At 64.4% G+C, this 21,151-nt stretch overlaps 3 protein-coding genes across 8 annotated transcripts; 1 reads left to right on the top strand and 2 right to left on the bottom strand.

The window, feature by feature from the left end:
• Window positions 1-98: 98 nt before the first annotated feature.
• LOC132351664 (elongation factor 1-delta) lies at window positions 99-15,114 on the bottom strand. 2 transcript variants are annotated; one of them, XM_059901618.1, is made up of 9 exons: window positions 15,010-15,114; window positions 5,256-5,376; window positions 4,776-4,847; window positions 1,617-1,673; window positions 1,215-1,314; window positions 1,035-1,135; window positions 657-875; window positions 320-514; window positions 99-194 (listed from the first exon to the last, which is right to left on the bottom strand). In XM_059901618.1, exons 2-9 carry the CDS (start codon window positions 5,370-5,372, stop codon window positions 156-158), a joined length of 900 nt encoding a protein of 299 aa, XP_059757601.1. In that variant the 5' UTR covers window positions 5,373-5,376; window positions 15,010-15,114; the 3' UTR covers window positions 99-155. The 2 variants fall into 2 exon arrangements, with proteins under 2 accessions (XP_059757601.1, XP_059757602.1); XM_059901619.1 differs by lacking the exon at window positions 1,617-1,673.
• Window positions 5,384-16,293, bottom strand: LOC132351663 (uncharacterized). Of its 5 annotated transcripts, none has more exons than XM_059901614.1 (3): window positions 16,197-16,293; window positions 10,802-10,816; window positions 5,384-8,348 (listed from the first exon to the last, which is right to left on the bottom strand). In XM_059901614.1, the coding sequence occupies exon 3, from the start codon at window positions 8,346-8,348 to the stop codon at window positions 7,248-7,250; it is 1,101 nt and encodes a 366-aa protein (XP_059757597.1). In that variant the 5' UTR covers window positions 10,802-10,816; window positions 16,197-16,293; the 3' UTR covers window positions 5,384-7,247. The 5 variants fall into 5 exon arrangements, with proteins under 5 accessions (XP_059757597.1, XP_059757600.1, XP_059757595.1 ...); XM_059901617.1 differs by lacking the exon at window positions 16,197-16,293 and adding an exon at window positions 15,272-15,363; XM_059901612.1 differs by lacking the exon at window positions 16,197-16,293 and adding an exon at window positions 14,535-15,002.
• TIGD5 (tigger transposable element derived 5) lies at window positions 15,472-20,599 on the top strand. The gene has a single exon (XM_059901605.1). The coding sequence runs from the start codon at window positions 15,550-15,552 to the stop codon at window positions 17,476-17,478; it is 1,929 nt and encodes a 642-aa protein (XP_059757588.1). The 5' UTR covers window positions 15,472-15,549; the 3' UTR covers window positions 17,479-20,599.
• Window positions 20,600-21,151: the final 552 nt, after the last annotated feature.

Genomic DNA, 21,151 nt, shown 5'->3' with positions numbered 1-21,151 from the left:
TGAGATGCCGGCCGAGTCTGAGGCTGGGGGCCTGGCAGAGTGGCGCTCACTGAACGCGCCCACCCACAGGGCCCAAACCAGCACAGGAGCCAGAGGGCTGGAATCTCAGTCTTTATTGGCTGCAAGGCTTCACACGCTCAGGCCAGTGCCAGGGCTCAGATCTTGTTGAAAGCAGCAATGTCAACGCTCTGCACCTGTGGAGAGGGAGGCTGGTGGTCACACAGAGCCCTGTTTCCCAAAGGCCCAAGCGCCCACGTGCCTGGCCAGAGGTTCACTTGGGACACCCCAGGCCCCTACCCTGTGTGGGCCCCTCACTCACGTGCTCCTCGAACTTGGTGATCTCCTCTTCCAGCAGGTCCGTGCCCACCTTGTCGTCCTCCACCACACACTGGATCTGCAGCTTGTGGATACCGTAGCCCACGGGCATCAGCTTGGAGCCCCCCCAGGTCAGCCCGTCCAGCTGGACGGAGCGCACGCAGGCCTCCAGCTGGGCCATGTCCGTCTCGTCATCCCACTGGGGAGGAGAGGGGAGGAGGGCTGGGTCAGAGCCCGCTCCCGCCATGAACACAGTCTGACTTTACTCCTGCCCTGCCCGGCGCTGATCCCTCCAGGACCACAGGGCACCGGGAGGGGAGGGTCAGAGGCGAGCCACTCACAGGCTTGACGTCCAGGAGGATGGAGGACTTGGCCACCGGGGCAGGCTTCTTGGCCTTCCTCTCGGCGTACTGCCGCAGCCTCTCCTCCCGCAGCCGGGCCGCCTCCTTGTCCCCCTCCTCGTCGCTGCCGAACAGGTCAATGTCGTCGTCCTCGTCGTCCTCCGTGGCGGTGGCCACCTTCCTGGCGGGGGGCTCCACTTGGCGCATGGGAGACACGTGCTGCCACACGGGAGGGGAGACTGGGACCCATGCAGTCAGGACCCCAGGCCTCTAGCCCTCCACAGCTGCCTGGGCCAGCCCACGTGGGGGCCGGGAGCCGGGAGGGCCTCCTGCTCCTCAGTGCCAGGCGTGGGTCCCTGGCGGGGGAAGGGCCCTCACCTGGGTCTGCGGAGCTGTGGCCCGGTGGGCGGGCGAGCTCTTCTCTAGCGCACTCAGCCGGGCCTCCAGCTTGGAGACAGCCTGCTGCAGATCCTGCACCACTGCGGGGGCAAAGGGGATGCTGGTCAGGCAGCAGGGGCTGGGGTGGGGCCCCCCCGCCCATCAGGCCCAGGGCCTCACCCCCTCGCAGGCTCTGGTTCTCCACTTCCAGGCTGGCAATCCGGATGACCAGCTCACTGGGGTCTCCACCGGGCCCGCTGGAGGCCCCAGGGCCTGAGCTCTGCAAGGCAGGGGGCGAGGAAGGGCTCATACCCTAGCCTGCTCCTAGGGGTCCCCCCCATTCACAGCCATTCTGAAGCAGAGCCCTAAGCTGGATGAGAAGCCCATCAAGCCCCACGGGGTCCGCCGGCCATGCTCCACCCAGGCAAGGGGAGAGGAAGCCCTGCGAGCCTGAGGCCACAGTGGCATCCAGCCAAGCACAGGACGGGAAGCAGGAGCCCAGGGCGGCCCCAACGTGGAGGCAGCGCAGAGCTGAGCCATGGCTGCCACTGCCTGGTGGGCGGCAGGAAGCAAAGGACTCACAGCTCCAGGGGCAGCCAGACCCAGCGCCTCAGGAAGACCGAGCAACACAGCCTCGAGCTGGAAACAGGAGGGGACAGCAGTGGAGGAGCCCACCGGGGGCAGGAGGAAGGAGCATGCCAGAGCAGGGGGCAGCCACCCCGCAGCAGCCAGGGCCACACACCTGCCTGCCTTTGAAAGCTCTGGGTGGCCCAGGGACCCTGGCCTGGCCACCAGCCTCCTCTGGCTCCTCCCTGACCGGGAGCCCCCGTCATCTGACCCAGGCAGCACTGCCCAGGGAGCTCACCCACAGGATGCCACAGCTCAGGCCCAAGTTACACCCCAGGGGCCTGCATGCAGGCCATTCAGCACCCCCTACACCCCAATGCAGTGACTCCAAGGATGGTGCACAGTGCACCTGGCCCTTTCCAGAGGGCTGCTGCCCTCCTCCAGTGTCCAGCCAAGATAAAGACCTGGGGCCCGGGGCCTGGGGCCCACCCACCAAGCAGCCGTAGGGAAGCCATAGGGGTGGCCTCCTCCCGTGGTCTGCACACCCCCCGGGCACTTCCAAGGTGAAGGTCTCCAGAGAGGACAGGCTGACGTATGCCTGGCTCTCTGCCCTGGGACCAGTGGGCAGTGCTAAGCTGACACCGTCTCCTAGACCCACCAGCTCCCACTACACAGAACTCCCAGCAGAGCTGGCCAAGGGGCGCTGCGTGGCTGGGGAAGGAGCACTGACCAGCCCCCAGGACCAGGGTGGGCTCTGCTCACGCCACCGCCCTCCTCAGATCAACCCAAGCGTCCACCCCCAAGCTCCTGCTCTGCTTAGTAAATGGCAGCCCCGCCCACCCACAGCTGACCACCCCTGCCGAGTCTCAGCCGCCACCACCTGGCACGTGACCTCCTCTCCAGCCTACTTCCCACGGCTCAGCTCCCAGGACCATTCCCACTAAGAAGGTCCAACGGCTTCCGTGGCACAGGGATGAAATCCAGGACCAGCTGTTCCCCACGAAGCCCCGCCAGCCCCCGCCAACCTGCACTCAGGCCCCACCCCCTCTCAGCAGGCTTCCCCAAGGCCAGGCCGTCTCTCCCGGTGGATCTGTGCCCGCTAAGCAAAGGAACCAGGTCCCGGTGCCTCAAGGCGGGCTGGAGCCTCAAGCCTTTGCCCTCCTGTGCCTGCTGCCTGGGCCCAGGGACCTCCCGACACAGCCCCGGCAACACCACCAAGTGAGGACCAACTGTGGACGGGTCCCGAGGATGCAGGCTCTGGGCGGGCGAGGCCCCACCTGCTGCAAGGCCAAGAGGAAGTGGCAGGGGAGAGACCAGGCTGTTGGGAGGCCGCAGGCAGCCACCTGGTGGCCTCGGGGGCAGTGCCACACCAAGGTTCCGAATCCAGAACCCTCCATCCCGGCCTCCAGCCCTGTGCCTGGCACCACGCGCAGTCCCCAGGAACCTCTGGAATCCCAGTGTCTGCTGAGCCCCACTCTACCCAAATCCAAGCATGGGCCTGGGCCAGTAGCACCCTTCCCGGGTCCGCTGGCAGCTGAATGATGTTCCTCTGAAGTTCATGTGGAAGCCCCTGCTGCCAGGGCCTCAAAGTGGGAGATTATTTGAAAATGGGGTCTTCACAGTGATAATCAGTCACAATGACGTTATTAGGGGGGTCCTAATCCAATGACCGGTGTCCTCATGTAAAAAAATTTGAACACAGAGAGAAAACACAGGAAGAAAACAGCCATCTACGTGCCAAAGAGGAACCGACCCCACCACACCCTGATCCTGGACTTTGAACCTCCTGATCGTCAAAAGATAAATTTCTGTTGTTTCGGTCACCTGGTCTGTGCTGCTTCATTATTACAGCAGCCTATGCAGACCAGTCCCCAAGCCCTAACAGCTGCCCAGGTGCATTCCCTGAAGACCGGGACCCCGAAGCTGACCCCAGCAGCCAGGGCCCTGAGGCCCAGTGGGGGAAGAGTTCTAACAGCCTAAGAATCTCCAGGGCCGCAGCCCCAGAGCTGCTGAGCCCCTGGCTGCAGCCTTCTGAGCACTTGAGCCCAACATGCCTGGCCTGAGTGCAAAGACCTCGCACCACCTAAATCCCGTGGCTGCCTGGTCTGAACTTGCTCAGGCAAGCAGAGGGTGGCAGGTGGGATTTGCGCCTAATGGGCAGAAGGCAGGGCAGCAGCATGTGGGGGCCAAGTATAAAGCAGGGCCTGCTGGGCAGACAGTGGTGGCACCACTTCCTGGGGGACACCCACCCAGGGCCGCCCAGCTGATGGCCAGGAACCAGTATATCCGAGCCAGCTGTGGCAGGCAGAAAGTTCCCAAATACGTCCCCAAACCCTGTAAGAAGATGACCTCATGTGGCAAAAGGGACTCTGCAGATGTGATGAGATGGAGGATCTGGATGTGGGGAGGCCACCCTGGATTATCCAGGTGGGCCCAGTATCATCACAAAGGTCCACATAAGAGAGAAGCAGGAGAAAGAAATGTGACAGAAATAGATGTCAAAGTTCGTGACGCTGCTGGCTAGAAGCCATAGGCCAAGGAATGTGGGCAGCTTTCTCAAAGGTGGAAAAGGCAAGAAAATGGATTCTCTCCTGGAGTCTCCAGAAGGAACACAGCTCTGCTGACACGTGGCCCTCGAGGCTGGGACACCACTCTGTAGCCCAGACAATCCTCTGAGAAGGAAGGTGGGGCAGCAGGGCTGCCACCCCGAGGGACACACCGCCCCCGCCAGGCTGGGGACAGACTGGACGTGACCGTTTCCCTCTCCTGATCTCACGTGGGACCTGGAGCCCGAGCCGCGCTGCAGGGCCCCTCTCTGGGCCTCAAATTCAAGATGGTGGTGACTCTATGACTTGGACTCAGCACACCCTGTGAACCCATCTCTCCGGGGAGGGCCACGCCTAAGAGGGAAGGGAGGAAGCACGGCACGCGCCAGCCCCTCACACGCTCGGAGCAGGGAGCGAGCAGGAAGGAAAAGGCCTCAGGCCTGGTACCACAGGAGCGGCCGTGGCAAGGTGGGGAGTCCCGGGTGAGCGCCAGCAAGCTCGGCAAGGACGTCTTCTCCCGGAACCCAGCCCCGCACGCCGCACCCCGACTTCGCTCCAAAGGGGCAACATCATCAGCGGTACCGGGGGAAACGCCAGGCAAGCCGTTTGGCGTGAGGGCGGTACTCACTCCGGCCAGGGACTTCTGGATATTTTCTCTGGCTCTCGCGATGTCACGGAGGATCACGCTGGCGCCGTTCTCCTGCAGATGGTGCAGAAAAAACAACTCATTAAAAAAAAAAAAAAAAAAAAAAAAATTTAAAAAGCCAGCCTCGTGTGGAGAGAGCAGGAAAGCCCTGCACAAAACAAAAGCTCACAGGGCTGAGGACGGAAGAGGATGGAGTCCTGTGGCCCTGACGACAGGGCCTGAGGTGCACGCGGCCTGCAAGGCCAGCCGGGCCACGTGTCGCAGGTCCTGATGGGCACCTAGAGATGCTGGGAGCGCCCTGCCCACATGAGACACAAGAGTAGCTCCAGCTCCTCGGGAGCCAGCCAGCCGCCCTCTGAAGAGCCAACCCCAGCACCTGCAGCAGGGCTACCTGGGCCCAACGTGCCATGTCCCCCTGTGCTGGCACAGACACCCCGAGACCCCAAGCGCAGCTGCCCCTACCTGGCGTGAGGAGCCGGCCACGGGCCCGTTCATCTGCTCGTAGAATTTCCTTTCTGCATCATCATATTTGAACTTGTCAAACCAGATCTTCTCGTGCACTAGAAAGTTTGTGGCCATTTTTCTGTTGAGAGGGGAGGAGAGACTAAGACAACCTGGCCGGGAGGAGGGGGCACCTCCTCGCAGACCCCAGGGCTGGCTTGCACAAGTGCCCCTTCCGACAGCCTGGACCCCCGAGGGTGCAGGGCAGGCCGTCCTGGTCCTTGGGTGACAAGGGCTCCAGGCCCCAGGGCAGAGCACCAGAGGTTCTCAGCACGGACCACAACGAGCCTGCGAACCCCTCCCCCACCCCACGCGGGCTTCCTTCAGTGCTAAGGCGGGTGGTCCTCAGGCCAGTCCCCAAGACCAGCGGCTCTCAAAGCACGGCCAGGAACCTCTGGGAGTCCCCAAGGTCCTCCCTTTTCCAATCGCACAACTGTTCAAGGCTGGATTTATCACACAATATACACCAACAGACAATGCACAAGCAGGTTTAAGAATCCAGCTGCCTCCTATTAAGCCAGACACAAGATTTGCAAAAATGTAAAACAAGGCCACTTAGTTCACTGAACTTTTTTGTTACAGGAAAGTTATTTCTTGCATAAATATCATTAACGTGTAACAAGCTTGTTATTATTTTTCAACAAATAAGTGCTTCTGCATTTAATTACTAATATAGGAAAAACTAATAGACAAAACAAAAGCTCTTTAACATCACAAGACCAGCAAGTTTGAGAACTGCTGCTCTAGACCAGGGCCTGGCAAACTCCAGCCTGTGAGCCAGATCCCACCACTGTCCGTTTTTGCAAGTCGCTGTATTGGCACGTCTTCAGTCTGCTGCTTTCCCACCGCTCGGCAAGGCGGGGGAGCTGCCACGGACCTGGGCCCAGAGCCCGGAACTCTCACAGGCGACAAAGTCTGCTGACTCAGGACCGCCCCGTCCCTCACCAAGCGCAACAGAAAAGGGCCCAACCTCACCAACTCTCTTTGCTGAGGATCCCAGGCCATCACTGGACCTCGCCAAGTGTCCCCCCGGGACAAGGGAGGTTGAGCCCCGTGACTCTCCTCCACCCCACCTCGAAGAGGCATCACTGAACAGCTTCAGTTCCATGCCACCCCACGCACACGTACTGCCTGATGGGGAACGCCCCCCCGGCAGTGGGCCCCACACCCTGCCCCTCGCACCGAGGCCAGGATCCCGTCAAACCAGCACATCCAACCCCACCGAGGAGCCGAGGGGCTCCAGCCGGGAGTCTGGGGTCCAGGGAGGTCCCTCCACGTCCCCTCTGGCCCCACCTGCGGCCCAGGGTCTCTCCCCACTGGGGGGCCCCCAGTCTGCCCTGAGTCCGTCTCTGCCTGCCTGCCTCAGCCCAGTGGGCTAAGGGATCCCTTCCATGGCCAGGCTCTGGCCTCCAGAGACCAGCTGGCACTGCATAAAACCACTCTGGGGGCCAGACCCCTGGGTCCACAGGCTGAAGGCAAGTTGGCCTCATCCAGTGGGTGTCTTCCAGACTCAGGCCGCTGGACCGGCCACGTGCTAGAGCACCTGAGACACCCACCTCACCTCAGGTGGTTCTGGACAAGGAGACGGGGGAGACAGCGGGACGGGTAGGCAAGCGGCCCAGTGGGGCTTGGGGGCCGGGAGCCTTCATCGCTCCCCTGTCCCATGACAGTCAGGGGGAGACTCTGGAAGTTGCCTGGCCAAAGGGGAAACCCTGTGCGAGACAGATTCAGGCCCACGTGGATCCCTTCCCTCCCCCAACTTGGTGGGGGTGACCCCAAAGGCTGCAATGCCCCAGGGGCAGATAGCTATCCCTGCCCGACCCACTCCAGCATCCAACTCAGCCGGTCCAGGAGTCTTGGTTGGAGCCCCGCCTGGGTGGGGGCAGGGAGGGGAGCACGCCGGCCACCCAGCCCGGCCCGGGGAAGCCCAGGCACCCGCCCGGCACGTTTTCCCTACTTGGGTCTCAGGCTGGACATGGAAGGGCCAGACCGGGCGCTGGGTCGGTGAACCAGGGACGGAGCTTCGAGGCGCCAGGCCATGCGCAGGGCCTCGGCGGCGTGGTGGCGGCACTCTGCGCTGTCGTAGGCCGGCTTGCTGAGCCAGGGGGCCTCAGCGTCCTTGTGCAGGAAGTACCGGTAGGGCAGGGCAGAGGGGGCCTCCCCGTCCACCCGCCGCGGCCCGAGCCGCCGGCTTCCCATGGCGCTGCGGCCCCGCCGGTCTCTGCGGCCGTGCCGGGCGCCCTCAGCCTGACCGGCTCGCTCCTGCAGGCGCACCTTCCCGGGGGGGTGGCCGTCAAACAGGGCCTCGTAGAAGCCCCTCTCGGCCGCGTCGTAGCGGGGCTTCTCCAGCCACACCTCCCGCACCAGCGCCTGCAGGCTGCCCAGCGGGGGCTGGCCGTTGGCTGGCGGGCTGGGCTGGCGGATGAGGCGCAGGTCGGGGGCGGCCGCCCACTGGCCCGTGTCGGGAGCCCCCTGCCCGCCACTCCCCTCCGCGGCCAGCAGCAAGGCCTGAGACCACTCCACGAACGCCCGCTCAGCCTGGTCAAAGGAAGACTTGTTAACCCAGACGCCCCAGGTCACGTGGTGGCAGGCCACCTGGCTTCCGTGGGCGCAGAGGGCCCCAGGGGCCAGGGCGGGGGGCTGGGCCGCCTGGGCGGCCGCATCTGCCAGCCTCTGGTGGTATGAGCTCTCCGCCTGGTCGAAAAGCGGCTTGTCCAGCCAGACGTGGTCGGCTGAGAGGCCCACGAGGGCCAGGTCCGCCTGGCTGAGCCAGCCCTTCGGGGAGCGCTTCCTCGGCTTCTGCAACGGCTTCTTCCCGTTGTGGCTCTTCCCGGGCTCGCTGCTGCCGCTGCCGCTGCCGCTGCCGTTGGGGGCGTCCGCCTCCTCGGCCTCCTCCTCCCGGCCCGGCCCGTTCACTGCCAGTGCCTCGGCCGGGGGCTGCTGGGCGGCGGCTCTCATGGCCTCGTGCTCGTAGAAGCGCCGCTCGGCTTCCCCATACTTCTGCTTGTCTTCCCAGACCGTCTCCAGGGCACAGGAGGCCTTCCTGCTCCTCATCTTCCACGCAGCGTTAAAAAAGCAAGCACAAAGGGCAGTTGCAACACCGCAGGCCGTGGGCAGACGGCGCCCCCGTCCCCCCCTGCTCGCCGCCCGGATGGGGTGCCCCGGGGCAGCATGCACGGGGAGCTGGGGAAGCAGTAAACACACACGAGCACAAAGCGCGTGGTGTGTTTGTGTGTGTGTATTCTAACTGTAAAACTTGTCTTTTCTCATCCAACATGTACCCAGGCTCTCCAAGGGGGCCCAGAGAACACTTTCCAAACCTCTTTGGCTACAGAAACCTCTTCGGTGAACCCCGAGAACAGCTGCCAAATAAACACAAGACGCACTCAGCTAATTCAACTTTTACGTCAACAGCAAATGAGTTTTAGGATAAGTGTGTCTCGTGAAACATTAGAGACTCACTTACGCTGAAAAGTTAGTCGCTGTTCATCTGAAACTTTAACTGGACGTCCTGTGTTTTTGCTAAGCCTGGCCACCTCCCTGAGGCACTGGGGCTTCTGTTTTATAGAAATGCACTTGGTGGTCTCAGAGGATGGCCCCGCTCCTGGCACACTCTGCCTAATCTGAGTCCCCCACCTGCACGGCCACACCGCCATCCTGAGCAGTGCATGTTCCAAGGGAAGCTGGAGGGTCTTAGCCAAGCGGCACCTGGGAGCAGAGGGTGGAGTGCCCACCCCTGCGAGGCCACATCAGGGGAGACGCCAAGGAGCGAGTGTCTAAAAGGGAAGGAACCCAGTGGCTCTGGCAGTTAAGAATCAGGTTCCCTGGTCAGCGGCCGATGCCTCCTGACCAGGAGACAATCAACTCACACCCGTGGGTGCACCTAAACTAAAGGGACCATGTGGGAACCTCCGCGTCCTGTCCTAGGACGCGGGATCCTCCCCACATTCCAGCGCCTTTTGGTGTAAGGGGCTCCGCACACCTGCCACTGTGGCTACTGGATAAGCCTCTGTCCAGAAGCCTGAGCTCAGAGTAGCCCTCGTCCCCTGCTGCCCCCGTGCAAGACTGAGGGCTGCTGGGCCACAGGGCGTGCGCGGACAGCCACGAGGCGATGGCCTCGGCCCTGCCGCTGGCACAGGGCCCCCCATTCTGTTCCCAGGCACGGTGCTCCATAAAGGCTAGCCCCCTTGCTGGGCAGCCCAGAATTCTACAGCGGCCCCTATTCAGCAGAACCAAGGGGCCTGGGCCACCGCAGCCTCCGGCTAGAAGCAGCTCAAGCCCAGAAAGCCCTGGAGGCCAGTCTGCTCTTAGGGTGCACCTAGGGGTCCCCGAGCTCACACCTGGCTGGCCTGTTCTAGAGAATGGCCTTAAGTAGCACAGGGACTCCTCCCCTCAGACCCTGCTCTGGACCCTGCACCCGCCCAGAAGCAGAAGCACCAGGCCGACTGGCCCGGGGCTGAGCAGCTTGCCCTCAGGACAGCCCCAGCGTCTGCTGCTGCTGCGAGGTCACCTGGTGCAGCCTAAGCGAGGGCAGACCCGCTGGGCCCTCACCCCAGGAGAGGAGGCCCCCAGAGGGGGCAGACTTTCACCCCGGGACAGCAAGCCCTTCCTGCCACTCACCGCAGGGTCTACAGCCCTTCCCTCACAGCCCCCCGACCAAAACCAAAACCCAGTTCCAATCACCCCGGGACGTGTGGGCCAAGTCCTGACCGACCTGGGACTTCAGGGAGACTCCCCTTTGTGCTCTGAGGGGCTCGCCGGGCTCTCTCACGGCACCCGACGCAGGGGCGGAGGCCCAGGCTCGGAGAGGTCCCTGACCGCCCCCTCGAGCCTCCCTCCCCGGGCCAGCAACACTTACCGAGGCCAGGCTGACTGCAGAGGCAGTGCTGGGGGGCGGGAGCCCATGCCCAGGAGGTGGGGCATTGTGACATCACCCACTGTCCCCGAGGGCTGCAGGCCTACCAGGCTGGGCTTGTCTGCCCTCTGACCTCTCCGGCGGACCCTCACGAAAGCAGCGCAGCGCGGGTCAGGGCTGGTCTGGCCCCTTCAGCCCTGCCCACCAGGCTGACCCCCCAGTGCGGAAGCCCTGCGTGAACCTGGCGGCCTAAACGCTGTCCTCGGCTCCTGACATCAGACCAGGCTCTGCTCAGAGCTCTAAGGGCCACAGTTCGGGGGAGGGGAGGCCCCTTCTCAAGATGCCCGTGAGCAAGGGACAGGGCCTGAGACCAGGGGCTGGCCAGGGCGGCGGCACCCTGCCCTGCCCACAGGTGTGGAAGGTGCACGCCAGTCCTGACCTGCTCATGGGGTGCCCACCCTATTGCCCGGGCAGGAACTGGCTCAGCCCAGGAAGGCACTGAGGACACACCCAACAGGTCCAGACAAGGAAACCGAGGCCGGCAGCCTGGCCCCGGAGGTGTCAGGACTCGCCGGGCATGGTGAGGGCTGGGCTGGGGGTCCCCTGGCTCGGGTGAAGGGGACACAGGAGCCTGGGACGGGCAAGTACTTACTTTCGCTTTGATCTCCTAGGACAGCATGAAGAGAAAGCAGCAAAGTTAGAGGCAGTCAGACAGGGTGGCCCGAGCAGGCTGGGGGGCCTTCTCAGAAGCTGCTCGGTGAGGCGGCGTGGAGGCAAGTTTGGTGGGGAACAAAGGCGAGCACTGGAGCAAAGACCCACCACCCAAATCCCAGGGGGCAGCCGAGTCCGCGCTCAGGGCGGCGCTGCTCCTTCGTCACTCGAAATGGGCAGATCCTGGGGTTCCTGTTAGCCGGAGCCAGGCAGCCCCGGGAGGCCCCATCTGAGCTCCTCACTGAGCTGAGCCAACCTGGGGAGGTGAGCCAGCACCTCGAGCGCCCCACTCTCCACGTGGATCCGTGCTGTGGTGGGCTCCCCCCACCCCTGCACTGCCACTGGGTCCGGACCGCTGGACCAGGTGTAAGACGACAAGGACCTGGCTGAAGGTCTTGGCGGCCACCCAGCCCCAGTGCCCACGCCGGACAGGGCCTCTCCCTCAGCAGGGCCACTATGGGGGCGAGAGGCCACGTGGGCAGGGTACGCTGTCCCCGCAGGCCGGCACCGAAGGGTGCACAAGAGGACAGACGGGGTGCCCAGCCCTGAATCCACAAGAGGTGGCAACCAGGAGCTGAGGACCCAGTCAGCCCTGCCACCTAGGCCCCTGGCCTCCCCTATCTACCCCACACCGCGGCCAGCGCGCCAGCATCAAGTCACCCCCCGGACAGGGTGCACGAGGTGTCCTGCGGGGTAAACAGAGAGGCTAGCAGGTAGGAGACAGGCGTGCACGGAGGTTCCGCGCAGGCTCTCCGCAGACACCCACCAGAGGGGCTTCTTAGCAGGTGAGGTTCCCGGAGGGGGCGTGTGGCAAGGCTCTGGCGGGAGGAGGGCTCCCCAGAGACACCGCACAGGAGCGCTGTCACCTGGGGAGGCGACCACAGACAGCTGAGGGCCGCCTGGTAAAGCCAGTGCCAGGATGGGGCCAAGAGCACCCACAGGGCTGCTGGAGGACGAGGCCCCCAGGACAGCCGGCACAGCACCCGACATCAGAGGCAGGGGCCCACCTATTTCCTTGCGTTCCGCCATCCCTGAACGCGGCCCTGAACGCTCCCGTGCTCCTCGGGGCCCATCTCTCCCAATAGAAGAACCACTCTGAGTCTGAACGCTTTCCCGCAAGGACGCCACCAGGGAAGCACAGAGCTCTCGGCTAGGGCCCGGGCGTCCTACAGGAGCAGTCGGGTCTCCCTCTCCCACGCCTTCTCTCCCCAGTAACAGTGGAGCACAGGGCGCAGAGCTCACCAGAGCTAGGACCCAGCGGAAGCGGTCCCACCCTGTACTCCGCACCTGCAGGGCCAAGAGCGAGCTGCCTGCCACTAAGGACCAGCCCTGGTGCGTAAAGCATGTCAAGACCGCTCCCGTAAGAGGGGGCACTGGGGTGTGGGAGGCCCTGGAGGGATCACGGCCCACCCAGCCACCAGGACCTGGGGTGAAGGCAGCGAGCAGCTCTTCCTCTGCAGCTCCCCCAGCCCTGCGCCCTGTGAATCAGCATTCCTGGCTGTGCTGAGGGACTTTGGGGGCTGCGGAGTCCTTCTCAGCCTCTGCCCAGCTGGGAGGGCAGCTCTTGCAGTGCCAGTACAGGGAATCTGGCAGCAGTCCCCGACCAGGATACTCCTGGGTGGAGGGTCCTGAAGGTGAGGACATGGCCTGGCAGAGCCGTGCCCACCAGTCTGCCAAGAGGTCCCCGTGAGGCTGGGTGAATGGGGAAGGTTTCTGGGAGGGGTGAGGGTTGCCCCCTCCCCCGGCTCCGTCCTCCACACCTCGTTCTCATCCTCCAGACAGACTCAGGTAACCAGGTGCCCACATGACCCCATCGCAGTCACACACACGCAGGGGCTCCCAGGTCATCCACCCAGGGGTCAAAGCTCTCTGCCCCCCTTCCACAGGAAGTGGGAATCGGTGTGAGGGGTGGGGAGATGGGGCCCCTGGCTGGCGTGGCCTGGACCAGTGCTGCACAACAGAGCTTCTATGCGTTGCAGTGTCCAAGAGGATGGGGCGAGCACTCAACATGCTTCAGCTGATGAGAACAAGCCGAGTAGTGGGGCAACTGCATGGGAGTGATGCCCTCTGCTTTTCTTTAGAGGCGAACTCCACAGCCCCAAATTCCTACTCAGAAGCTTTCCCACCTCTGACTCCTGGACAGTCCAGCCCCACTCAGAAATGCCAACCTGTCCTGCTGGCAGGGACGGGGGCCGCTGCACCCCAAGACTCAGGCCTCACACTGCGGCTGCCCAAGTCACCCCACCTGAGGCCCAGCCAGCGGCATGACATCTGTGCTACAATATCACGGCCGTTGGTTCTATTTCTATCCCAGTTTGTGGTGCCCTGGTCTATCTACCCTGACCGCCAGGTGCCTGTGCCCCCTTCCCTAGGGCGGCTCCAGCACTGCACGCGCCTCCTCAACCATTCTGAGTACACTTGACACCTCACACAGCTGGGAGACGGGAGTGGGGTAAACTGAGGCTCCGGGTCGGTGAGGTGAGAATCTGGGACTCCGTGTCTCATTCTGATGCCTGTACTTCACACAAATGTCACACTGCCCCCACTTCGAATTCACACGTGCCATCTTATAACAGGGACATAGGGATTCCCTGGTGGCGCAGTGGTTGAGAATCTGCCTGCCAATGCAGGGGACACGGGTTCGAGCCCTGGTCTGGGAAGATCCCACATGCCGCGGAGCAACTAGGCTCGTGAGCCACAATTACCGAGCCCGCGCGTCTGGAGCCTGTTCTCCGCAACAAGAGAGGCCGCGATAGTGAGAGGCCCGCGCACCGCGATGAAGGGTGGCCCCCGCTTGCCACAACTAGAGAAAGCCCTCGCACAGAAACAAAGACCCAACACAGCCATAAATAAATAAGTAAATATATATATATAAATAAATAAACCCAAAGTTTAAAAAAATAAAAAAATAGATGTACCACTCAAGGTTTGAGCTTTAAAAAAAAAAAAAAAAAAAAAGGGGACACAGGGCCAGGGCTCATGCCAGCATTTCCTGCCTGCCCTGGAAAAGCTGATACCAGAGCACGACGCATTGGAGACATTCTTTGTGTCCGCCTATTTAGGATCACCTTCAAGAAACCTTCATTCACAAAAACACTGGTCAGGCATGTTTGCCCCCCAGGCTCCTCTAAGGGAAGGCACAGCAGCCGCGCTCCAAGGTGAGGAGATGGAGAGCTGCAGGGCACCCCGGCACTGGCACGGGGCCCAGGCCTGACCGCCCCGCAGAGGTGGCACAGAGCACCAGTTCCTTGGAGTCTGTGCGCCAAGCTTTCTCAGGGAACACCTACGCTGGAGCTGGGCACGGGCGTGGGGCTCAACCCACTTACGGTTGAGGGCTCCCTAGGAGCTAGGGGTGTCGGAGCTGCTTCTGAGGCAAGACCGGGTCCTTCCCCGACCTAGGCCAGGCCTACTCCCTCACCAGTTACTTGTCAGGGTTAATCTGCTCTCGTGACAAGCAGGGACCACCCCAAAGTTCAGCCACACAAACAGCTCTCTTGCTCCAGGGTGGCCCTTCACTCTGCAAACCCTGTCGTGCTGGTCCCCGCCCCATTCCACCCCCTTGGCTCCAGGACAAGCCTTTCCCTTCTTCGTTCCACTGAAAGTGCCCACTTTTCAGGAAGGCATCCTCCTCCCCTTCAGAGACTGGCTTCGACATCGCCTCCTGCCCGGATCACCTTATCCAAATCCAGACTCTCCATCCCTCTCAGAGAACGCTGTATTTGAGTCACCCAGCAATCACACCGTTATTCTTCTCCAAGTTCATGAGCTCTCCAGGTTCCACGAAAACTGGGCCCGTGCCTGTCCCCCAAGCCCAGAGCCGACGTGAAGTACGCGCTCCACAAACGTCGACAAAAAAAGGGGGGACTACAGGCCCGGGTCACAGATGGGCAGACATCCTTGTCACCCACCGGGGCGGGGGCCAGCGCGGCCCCGACATTCCCGCAGCCGCCCTGCCGCCTGGGCAGCCGCAGGGGTCCGGCCGGCACGTGGCCCGCGGGCTCCGCCCCTCTGCGCGGCCGCGAGCCCGCACCCGGCCCCGCGCCCCGGAGCCGGCCTGCCGGCGGTTCTCCAACCAAATACCCGCCGGCGCAGCGCGGGCCGTCCCTCCCCCGGGCCCCGGGGCCTGGCGGCGCAACCCGCGGTACTCACACGCCAGCCAAGGACGCGGCGACCAACGAGGAGGGCTCAGCGGCGCGCGACGGCAAAAAGAAGGGAGGGCCGCGTTGGCCGCGCACGGGAAATGAAGCAGCGGGCTCTACCACGCGCCGGGACGCGGGGGACGCGGCCCGCGCTCACGGCCCGCTGCGCCGCCTGGGCCCTCCGCGCGACGCTCCCCGGGGGTGCGAGGACAGGAGACAGTGGGAGACCCCCGCGGGGCTCGCCCTTTCCCGGAGGAGCTGGAGCAACCCACCGGGCACAGCGCCGCCGGCTCCCGCCCCCCTCCGCTGCAGCTCCGGTGGACTCGGCGGGCCCGGGCGGGGCAGACCGGCCGGCACGTGCCGGGTGACGTGCGGCGCGGGGTGGGGCCGCGCGGGGCCAGCGCGCCTGCGCGCGCCGAGCGGGCGAGACAAAGGGGAGGGCCCGGCCGGTCCCGCCCCCAGCGCCCGCCCAGCGCGGCCGGCCGGGCGGGCGTATGGCCCCGGTTCCCGCGCCCCCGCTGCCGCTGCCGCCGCAGCCGCAGCAGCAACCATGTACCCCGCGGGACTCCCGGCCGGCCCGGCCCCGCGCCGCGGCCGCCGCCCCCCGCCCGGGCGCCCCGCGCAGTCGCCGCGGCCCCCCGCGCCCGCCCCGGTCCCCGCCGCGCGGCCGCCGCCCCCCGCGCCCGGGCCGCGGCCCCGCGTGGCTGTGAAGATGGCCTTCCGCAAGGCCTACTCCATCAAGGACAAGCTGCAGGCCATCGAGCGCGTCAAGGGCGGCGAGCGGCAGGCCAGCGTGTGCCGCGACTTCGGCGTGCCCGGCGGCACGCTGCGCGGCTGGCTCAAGGACGAGCCCAAGCTGCGCTGGTTCCTGGAGCAGTTGGGCGGCGAGGTGGGCACGCAGCGCAAGAAGATGCGGCTAGCCAACGAGGAGGAGATCGACCGCGCCGTCTACTCGTGGTTCCTGGCGCTGCGCCAGCATGGCGTGCCGCTGTCGGGGCCGCTCATCCAAGCGCAGGCCGAGGCCTTCGCGCGCCAGATCTACGGGCCCGAGTGCACCTTCAAGGCCAGCCACGGCTGGTTCTGGCGCTGGCAGAAGCGCCACGGCATCTCCAGCCAGCGCATCTACGGCGAGGCCGAGCCCCCGGCCGCCGGCCCCGCGCCCGGCCCGCCGGTCAAGCAGGAGCCCGCGCAGCTCACCCGCGCCGGCCCCCTGCCCGACCGCGCCCTGAATTCCCCTGCCCCGGCCGAGGGCGGCTACGGCGACGAGCAGATCTACAACGCCAACGTCACCGGCCTCTACTGGAAGCTGCTTCCGGAGCAGGCCGCGCCCCTGGGCGCGGGGGGCTGCGGCCGTCGCTGGCGGGGCGACCGGGTGACGGTGCTGCTGGCCGCCAACCTGACCGGCAGCCACAAACTGAAGCCGCTGGTCATCGGGCAGTTGCCGGACCCACCCAGCCTGCGCCACCACAACCAGGACAAGTTCCCCGCCTCCTACCGCTACAGCCCCGACGCCTGGCTCAGCCGCCCCCTGCTGCGCGGCTGGTTCTTCGAGGAGTTCGTCCCGGGCGTCAGGCGCTATCTGCGCCGCAGCTGCCTGCAGCAGAAGGCTGTGCTGCTGGTCGCCCACCCGCCCTGCCCCAGCCCTGCGGCCAGGATGCCCACCTTGGAGGAGAGCGAGGAGACCCCCAAGAGGTGCCGGCCTGAGCCCCTGGGCCCTCCGGAGGAGCTGCAGACGCCCGACGGGGCGGTGCGGGTGCTGTTCCTGTCCAAGGGCAGCAGCCGGGCGCACATCCCCGCCCCACTGGAGCAGGGGGTGGTGGCCGCCTTCAAGCAGCTGTACAAGCGGGAGCTGCTGCGGCTGGCCGTGTCCTGCGCCGGGGGGTCCCCGCTGGACTTCATGCGCAGCTTCATGCTCAAGGACATGCTCTACCTGGCCGGCCTCTCCTGGGACCTGGTGCAGGCAGGCAGCATCGAGCGCTGCTGGCTGCTGGGCTTGCGGGCTGCCTTTGAGCCCCGGCCGGCGGAGGAGTGCGCTGGACAGCCAGCTGGCCAGGCCGAGGAGGCCGCGGAGCGCAGCAGGGTGCTTAGCGACCTCACGCACCTGGCAGCCCTGGCCTACAAGCGGCTGGCGCCCGAGGAGGTGGCCGAGTGGCTGCACCTGGACGATGACGGGGGGCTGCCCGACGGCTGCAGAGAGGACCCAGGCCCCAGCCGGCCTCCCGTGCTGGTCCCTGGGGCCCCTCCGCCCCCAGCCAGCCTGCCCTCTGTCGCGGCGGGAGGAGAGGAGGAGGAGGAGGCCGCCGTGCCCTCCGCTGGGGAGGCCGTGCGGGGTCTGGAGACAGCTCTGCGATGGCTGGAGAGCCGGGACCCCCGGGAGGTAGGGCCGCTGAAGCTGGTGCAGCTTCGCTCACTGATCAGCATGGCCCGGAGGCTGGGGGGCATCGGGCCCTCTCCTGCAGTCCCTGATGATGGGGTGTGACCAGGCCAGCCCGAGCAGCCCCCAGTGGCCTTTCTCCTGCGGCACTTGGAGGGGATACACACAGCCTCCCCGTCTCTCCTCCCCTCCCCTGGGGTGGCCTACCCGCCCCCGGCTCGGGGTTGCAGGGATCCCAGCCCAGCCTGGCTCAGAGGAGCTCTGTTGGTGAAGGGCCGTCCCCTCCACTGGCGCCCGCGTTTCATGTGGGGAGAGAACAGAGGCCGCGGGCGCCTGCTCCCCCTCCCTGGGCAGGCGCGCACGTGGGGTCTGCGGTCTTAGCCAGGTGCCGTCCCGTGCAGGCCTGGTACACACACCGCAGCACTTCTCAGAGAGCAGGTGGCTGTGCGCCCACCCTGGCCCCTGGGGGGCTGAGGCCTCCAGCCATGTTCCTGTCCGCACCGCCCAGCACTTGTACCGGACGAGGGCCCGGCGCTCCCATCCCTTCCCACCGCAGCCATGCGGTCGGTCGTCTCAATGGGAAGCACACCACTCGTTTTGTTTTTAGCGCATTAAGTCTGTTTTTGACAGATACTCTTCAGGGACCCGGGGTGGAGGGCTCCGTGGGCTGGGAAGGGAGGATGGTGCCCGGCACTCGGGGCCTCCCAAGGTTCTGGATGCAGCGAGGGCTGTAGGTTTCTGTTCCACTCGGATTTAACTTTCCTTAAGAAAACATTCTGAACAGCTCTCTTGTTCCGTGGGGTTGGCGAGCACTAGACCTGGGCCCTGGTGACCAGTGGCCGGGCCAGCGCCCTGTGCCCCCACCAGCCACAGCCCACTTTGTCCAGCCCCAGGGCCCAGAGCCATCCCGTTTCCCTGGAGCAGCCCTGTGGCACTGACGGCCATGCCAGGACAACCCTCAGTGCCTTAGCTCCCCTCCAAGGCTCCCCTGCCCAGCCTGCCCTCAGGCTTCTCCCCGGCTCCTGGCACTTCCCATGGCCCCATCAATTAGGCTCCTAGATGGCACAGTTTGTAAGGAGAAAGCAAGGGCTCTGTAACCGTCCAGCTCTAGATTCAGGACCCTGCTGGTGGCCTGAGGCCGAGAGATACCCACCCAGGCCTCCCAGGGGCTGCCCTGCAGAGATACCCAGAGCCCTTGTGAGGGGCAGTGGGGCTGGATTTGAGGTGCTGCCTGCCTCAGCGCTCTGCCCTCATCCTCACCTGCCGCATCCTCCTGGTGGTCTGAGACTGCAGAGGCCACAGACAGGTGCTGTGTTTGCAGGAGGGGAGGGCTGTGCACGGCGGTAGGACGGCTGGGCGCCCCCAGAGCAAGGACACAAACTGTTCCTTGGAACCACCCCCAGTAAAAAAAAAAGAACAAAAAACCCCCCCAAACCACGTATGTATGTGTATGTCAAATCTGAAAGCTGAGGGACAGTATGTAGGATTTGGGAACAAGAGAAGGGAGTCTTGGCTAGCCAGGCCCGGGCAGCAGCCTCCAGCCGCACCTGCTGGGGCCCACCTGGCACCTCCACTTCCATCTGTGTCAAGCCTGCACACCTGCAGGAGCCTCTGGCGGTCTACGCTGGCCCTGGGTCTAACCAAGCAGCTGCACGGGGCTTCAGGATGTCTTGCATGTTACACCACCTGCCTCTCCAGCTGGTGGTGACCCAGGGACCCAGGCCGGGAGCTCCTGGTCACGATGGCCAGCCTGCTGGTCCTCTGCCCTGCCCGGCCTGCATACAGTGGCCTGTGGAGAGACAGACCTCAGAGCCCAGGTGGGCACCAGGCGAGGGTGGCCTCTGGTAGCATCATCAGCGCTGCCCCTCTTGCCAAGTCTCCTGTCTCGGCCTTTAATCCTCTTGTACCCAGGAGCCTGGGCAGGGAGACTGCAGTTGGTATTGGGAACCAGCTATCAGGACAGGACCTCCCACCTCCTCTCCTCATGTGGCGCCAGCCTCGTCCCTTCTGGGGAACCAAGGCTGCACCCCAGGAGGTGACTCTGGCTGGTCCCCACGGCCCTGGATGGGCAGCGCGGGAACAAGGCACAGCGCAGGCTGGCCTGGGGCCTTGAAGAGTTAGGGGGCCCGTCAAGGGTCTGGGAGCCGCTTCACTTTGCTGGGCTGGGGACTACCTCACCCAAGGGCCTCCGAAGGTGTCCTCTCTAGAATGGGGGCACCGGTGCCACCGGGCCCTGCACATGAAGAGGGCAGCTCTGGCCCCAAATGAGCCCCAGCAATGATCCTTGTGACCCTGGGCCCCATCGCAGCTCTGGCACAAGGTCACCCACCTCCCTGGGCTCACCTCAGTGTGAACCACAGGGCAGAGGCTTCCTGTGGGAGACGCCAGTATGTCTCTGCAGGAGAATGGGTGAAGTGGCCTCACTGCCGTTACCTGCTGGGCCCGGGGCGTCTAAACAGCTCCCTGGTTTGTGCTAAGGAGAGTAAGGCTGTTGATGGCACCGAGGGAGGGGGTCTTAGTTGCTGCTCGAATCCCTTCAACAGCCCCGCCTGCAGAGAGCTGGGCACCGTGCTGGGGACTGGGTTTCTTGCCCTCGAGGATTACACGTCTCTTCTGAGGGTGTGGGACCCCTGTGGCCTGGGAGGTGCTCAGGGACACAGCCACCATGCTCTCCCCATCCTGTTCACAGCCCTCTGACAAATCCTCAAGGCGGTGAAGGTCACTGATTCCAAAAAGCAGCCCCTGGTCAGTCACTGTCAGGGCTGGCCCCGTGGGCTTGGTGGTAGGCACAGCAGGAAAGCACTGCAGGTGGAAAGGTGAGCTTGAGGCTTCTGCTGAAACCAGCCCACCTGGGGGGTTGGGAGGGCAAGACCAGGCTGCAGCATCAGAGGGAAACTGTATGAGGCCAGACTTGCCCGAGGGGCCTCACGCTTGGGAACGAGCCCCCAGGTGACAGCGGGACCGAAGATGGAGCACTGGAGCGCGGGGCAAGAGGAAGGGGGTGCCCTCCAGCGGGGGCGCGGGCCTCCTGGGACCCCCAGCCTGCTGGCCCAAGAGCGAGCGGGTCAGGATCACCAGGGGAGCCCCGGGGGCAAGGGTGGTGAAGTGGGCTGTGGGTGCTTGCCCTGTCGAGGGGCCCTTTCACAGCCAACCTCACTGACAGCAGAGGTCACCGGCCAGATGGGCCCAGCGCGCTTTATAATAAAGTCTGGATGTGCCAATGTCACATGATCCCTGTTCTACTCTTATTTTTGTAACTCTGTTTAGTGCTTGGATCCAGAACACCTGATTTGAAAAACTGGGGAGGGTACGGAAAAGGGACATAGATGGAAAAAGCTCACATCCACCAGCTTCTGAGAAAAGTAATTTCAGCCTCGCAGCATAAGGTGAAGAGACTTGGCCGGCCAGCGAATGGGCTGCAACCCTGCCCCCAGCCCCAAGCTGCCGTTCTTGGGTCAGGCCCTCTTCACCTGGCATTTCCTGTCACGGGCCATCACCAGCTGGGCTCACCGGGCACCTCTCATTCAGGAGGTGACCGCCTAAGGGCAGGGCTGGGCAGAGTTGCATCTTCTGCTCCCCAAGCCGAGCCCAGCCTGGTCCTCAGGGATTCTGTTGGAAGATACATGGCGGGGACCCATGGACGTACAGCTGAGGGTGAGGCTGGAGTGCTGGGTGGGGGGAGGGGGAGCCCACCCTTGCAGAGCTCTCGGGTGATAGGAAACCCTGTCCCCAGACCACCTGCACCCACAGCTCCGAGTCTGAGCCCAGTATCCTGGGC

The sequence above is a fragment of the Balaenoptera ricei genome, chromosome 17 (assembly GCF_028023285.1).
Source record: "Balaenoptera ricei isolate mBalRic1 chromosome 17, mBalRic1.hap2, whole genome shotgun sequence".
NCBI lineage: Eukaryota > Metazoa > Chordata > Mammalia > Artiodactyla > Balaenopteridae > Balaenoptera > Balaenoptera ricei.
Note: the sequence above shows the minus strand (reverse complement) of the source record. Positions and strands in the feature narration are given on the sequence as shown.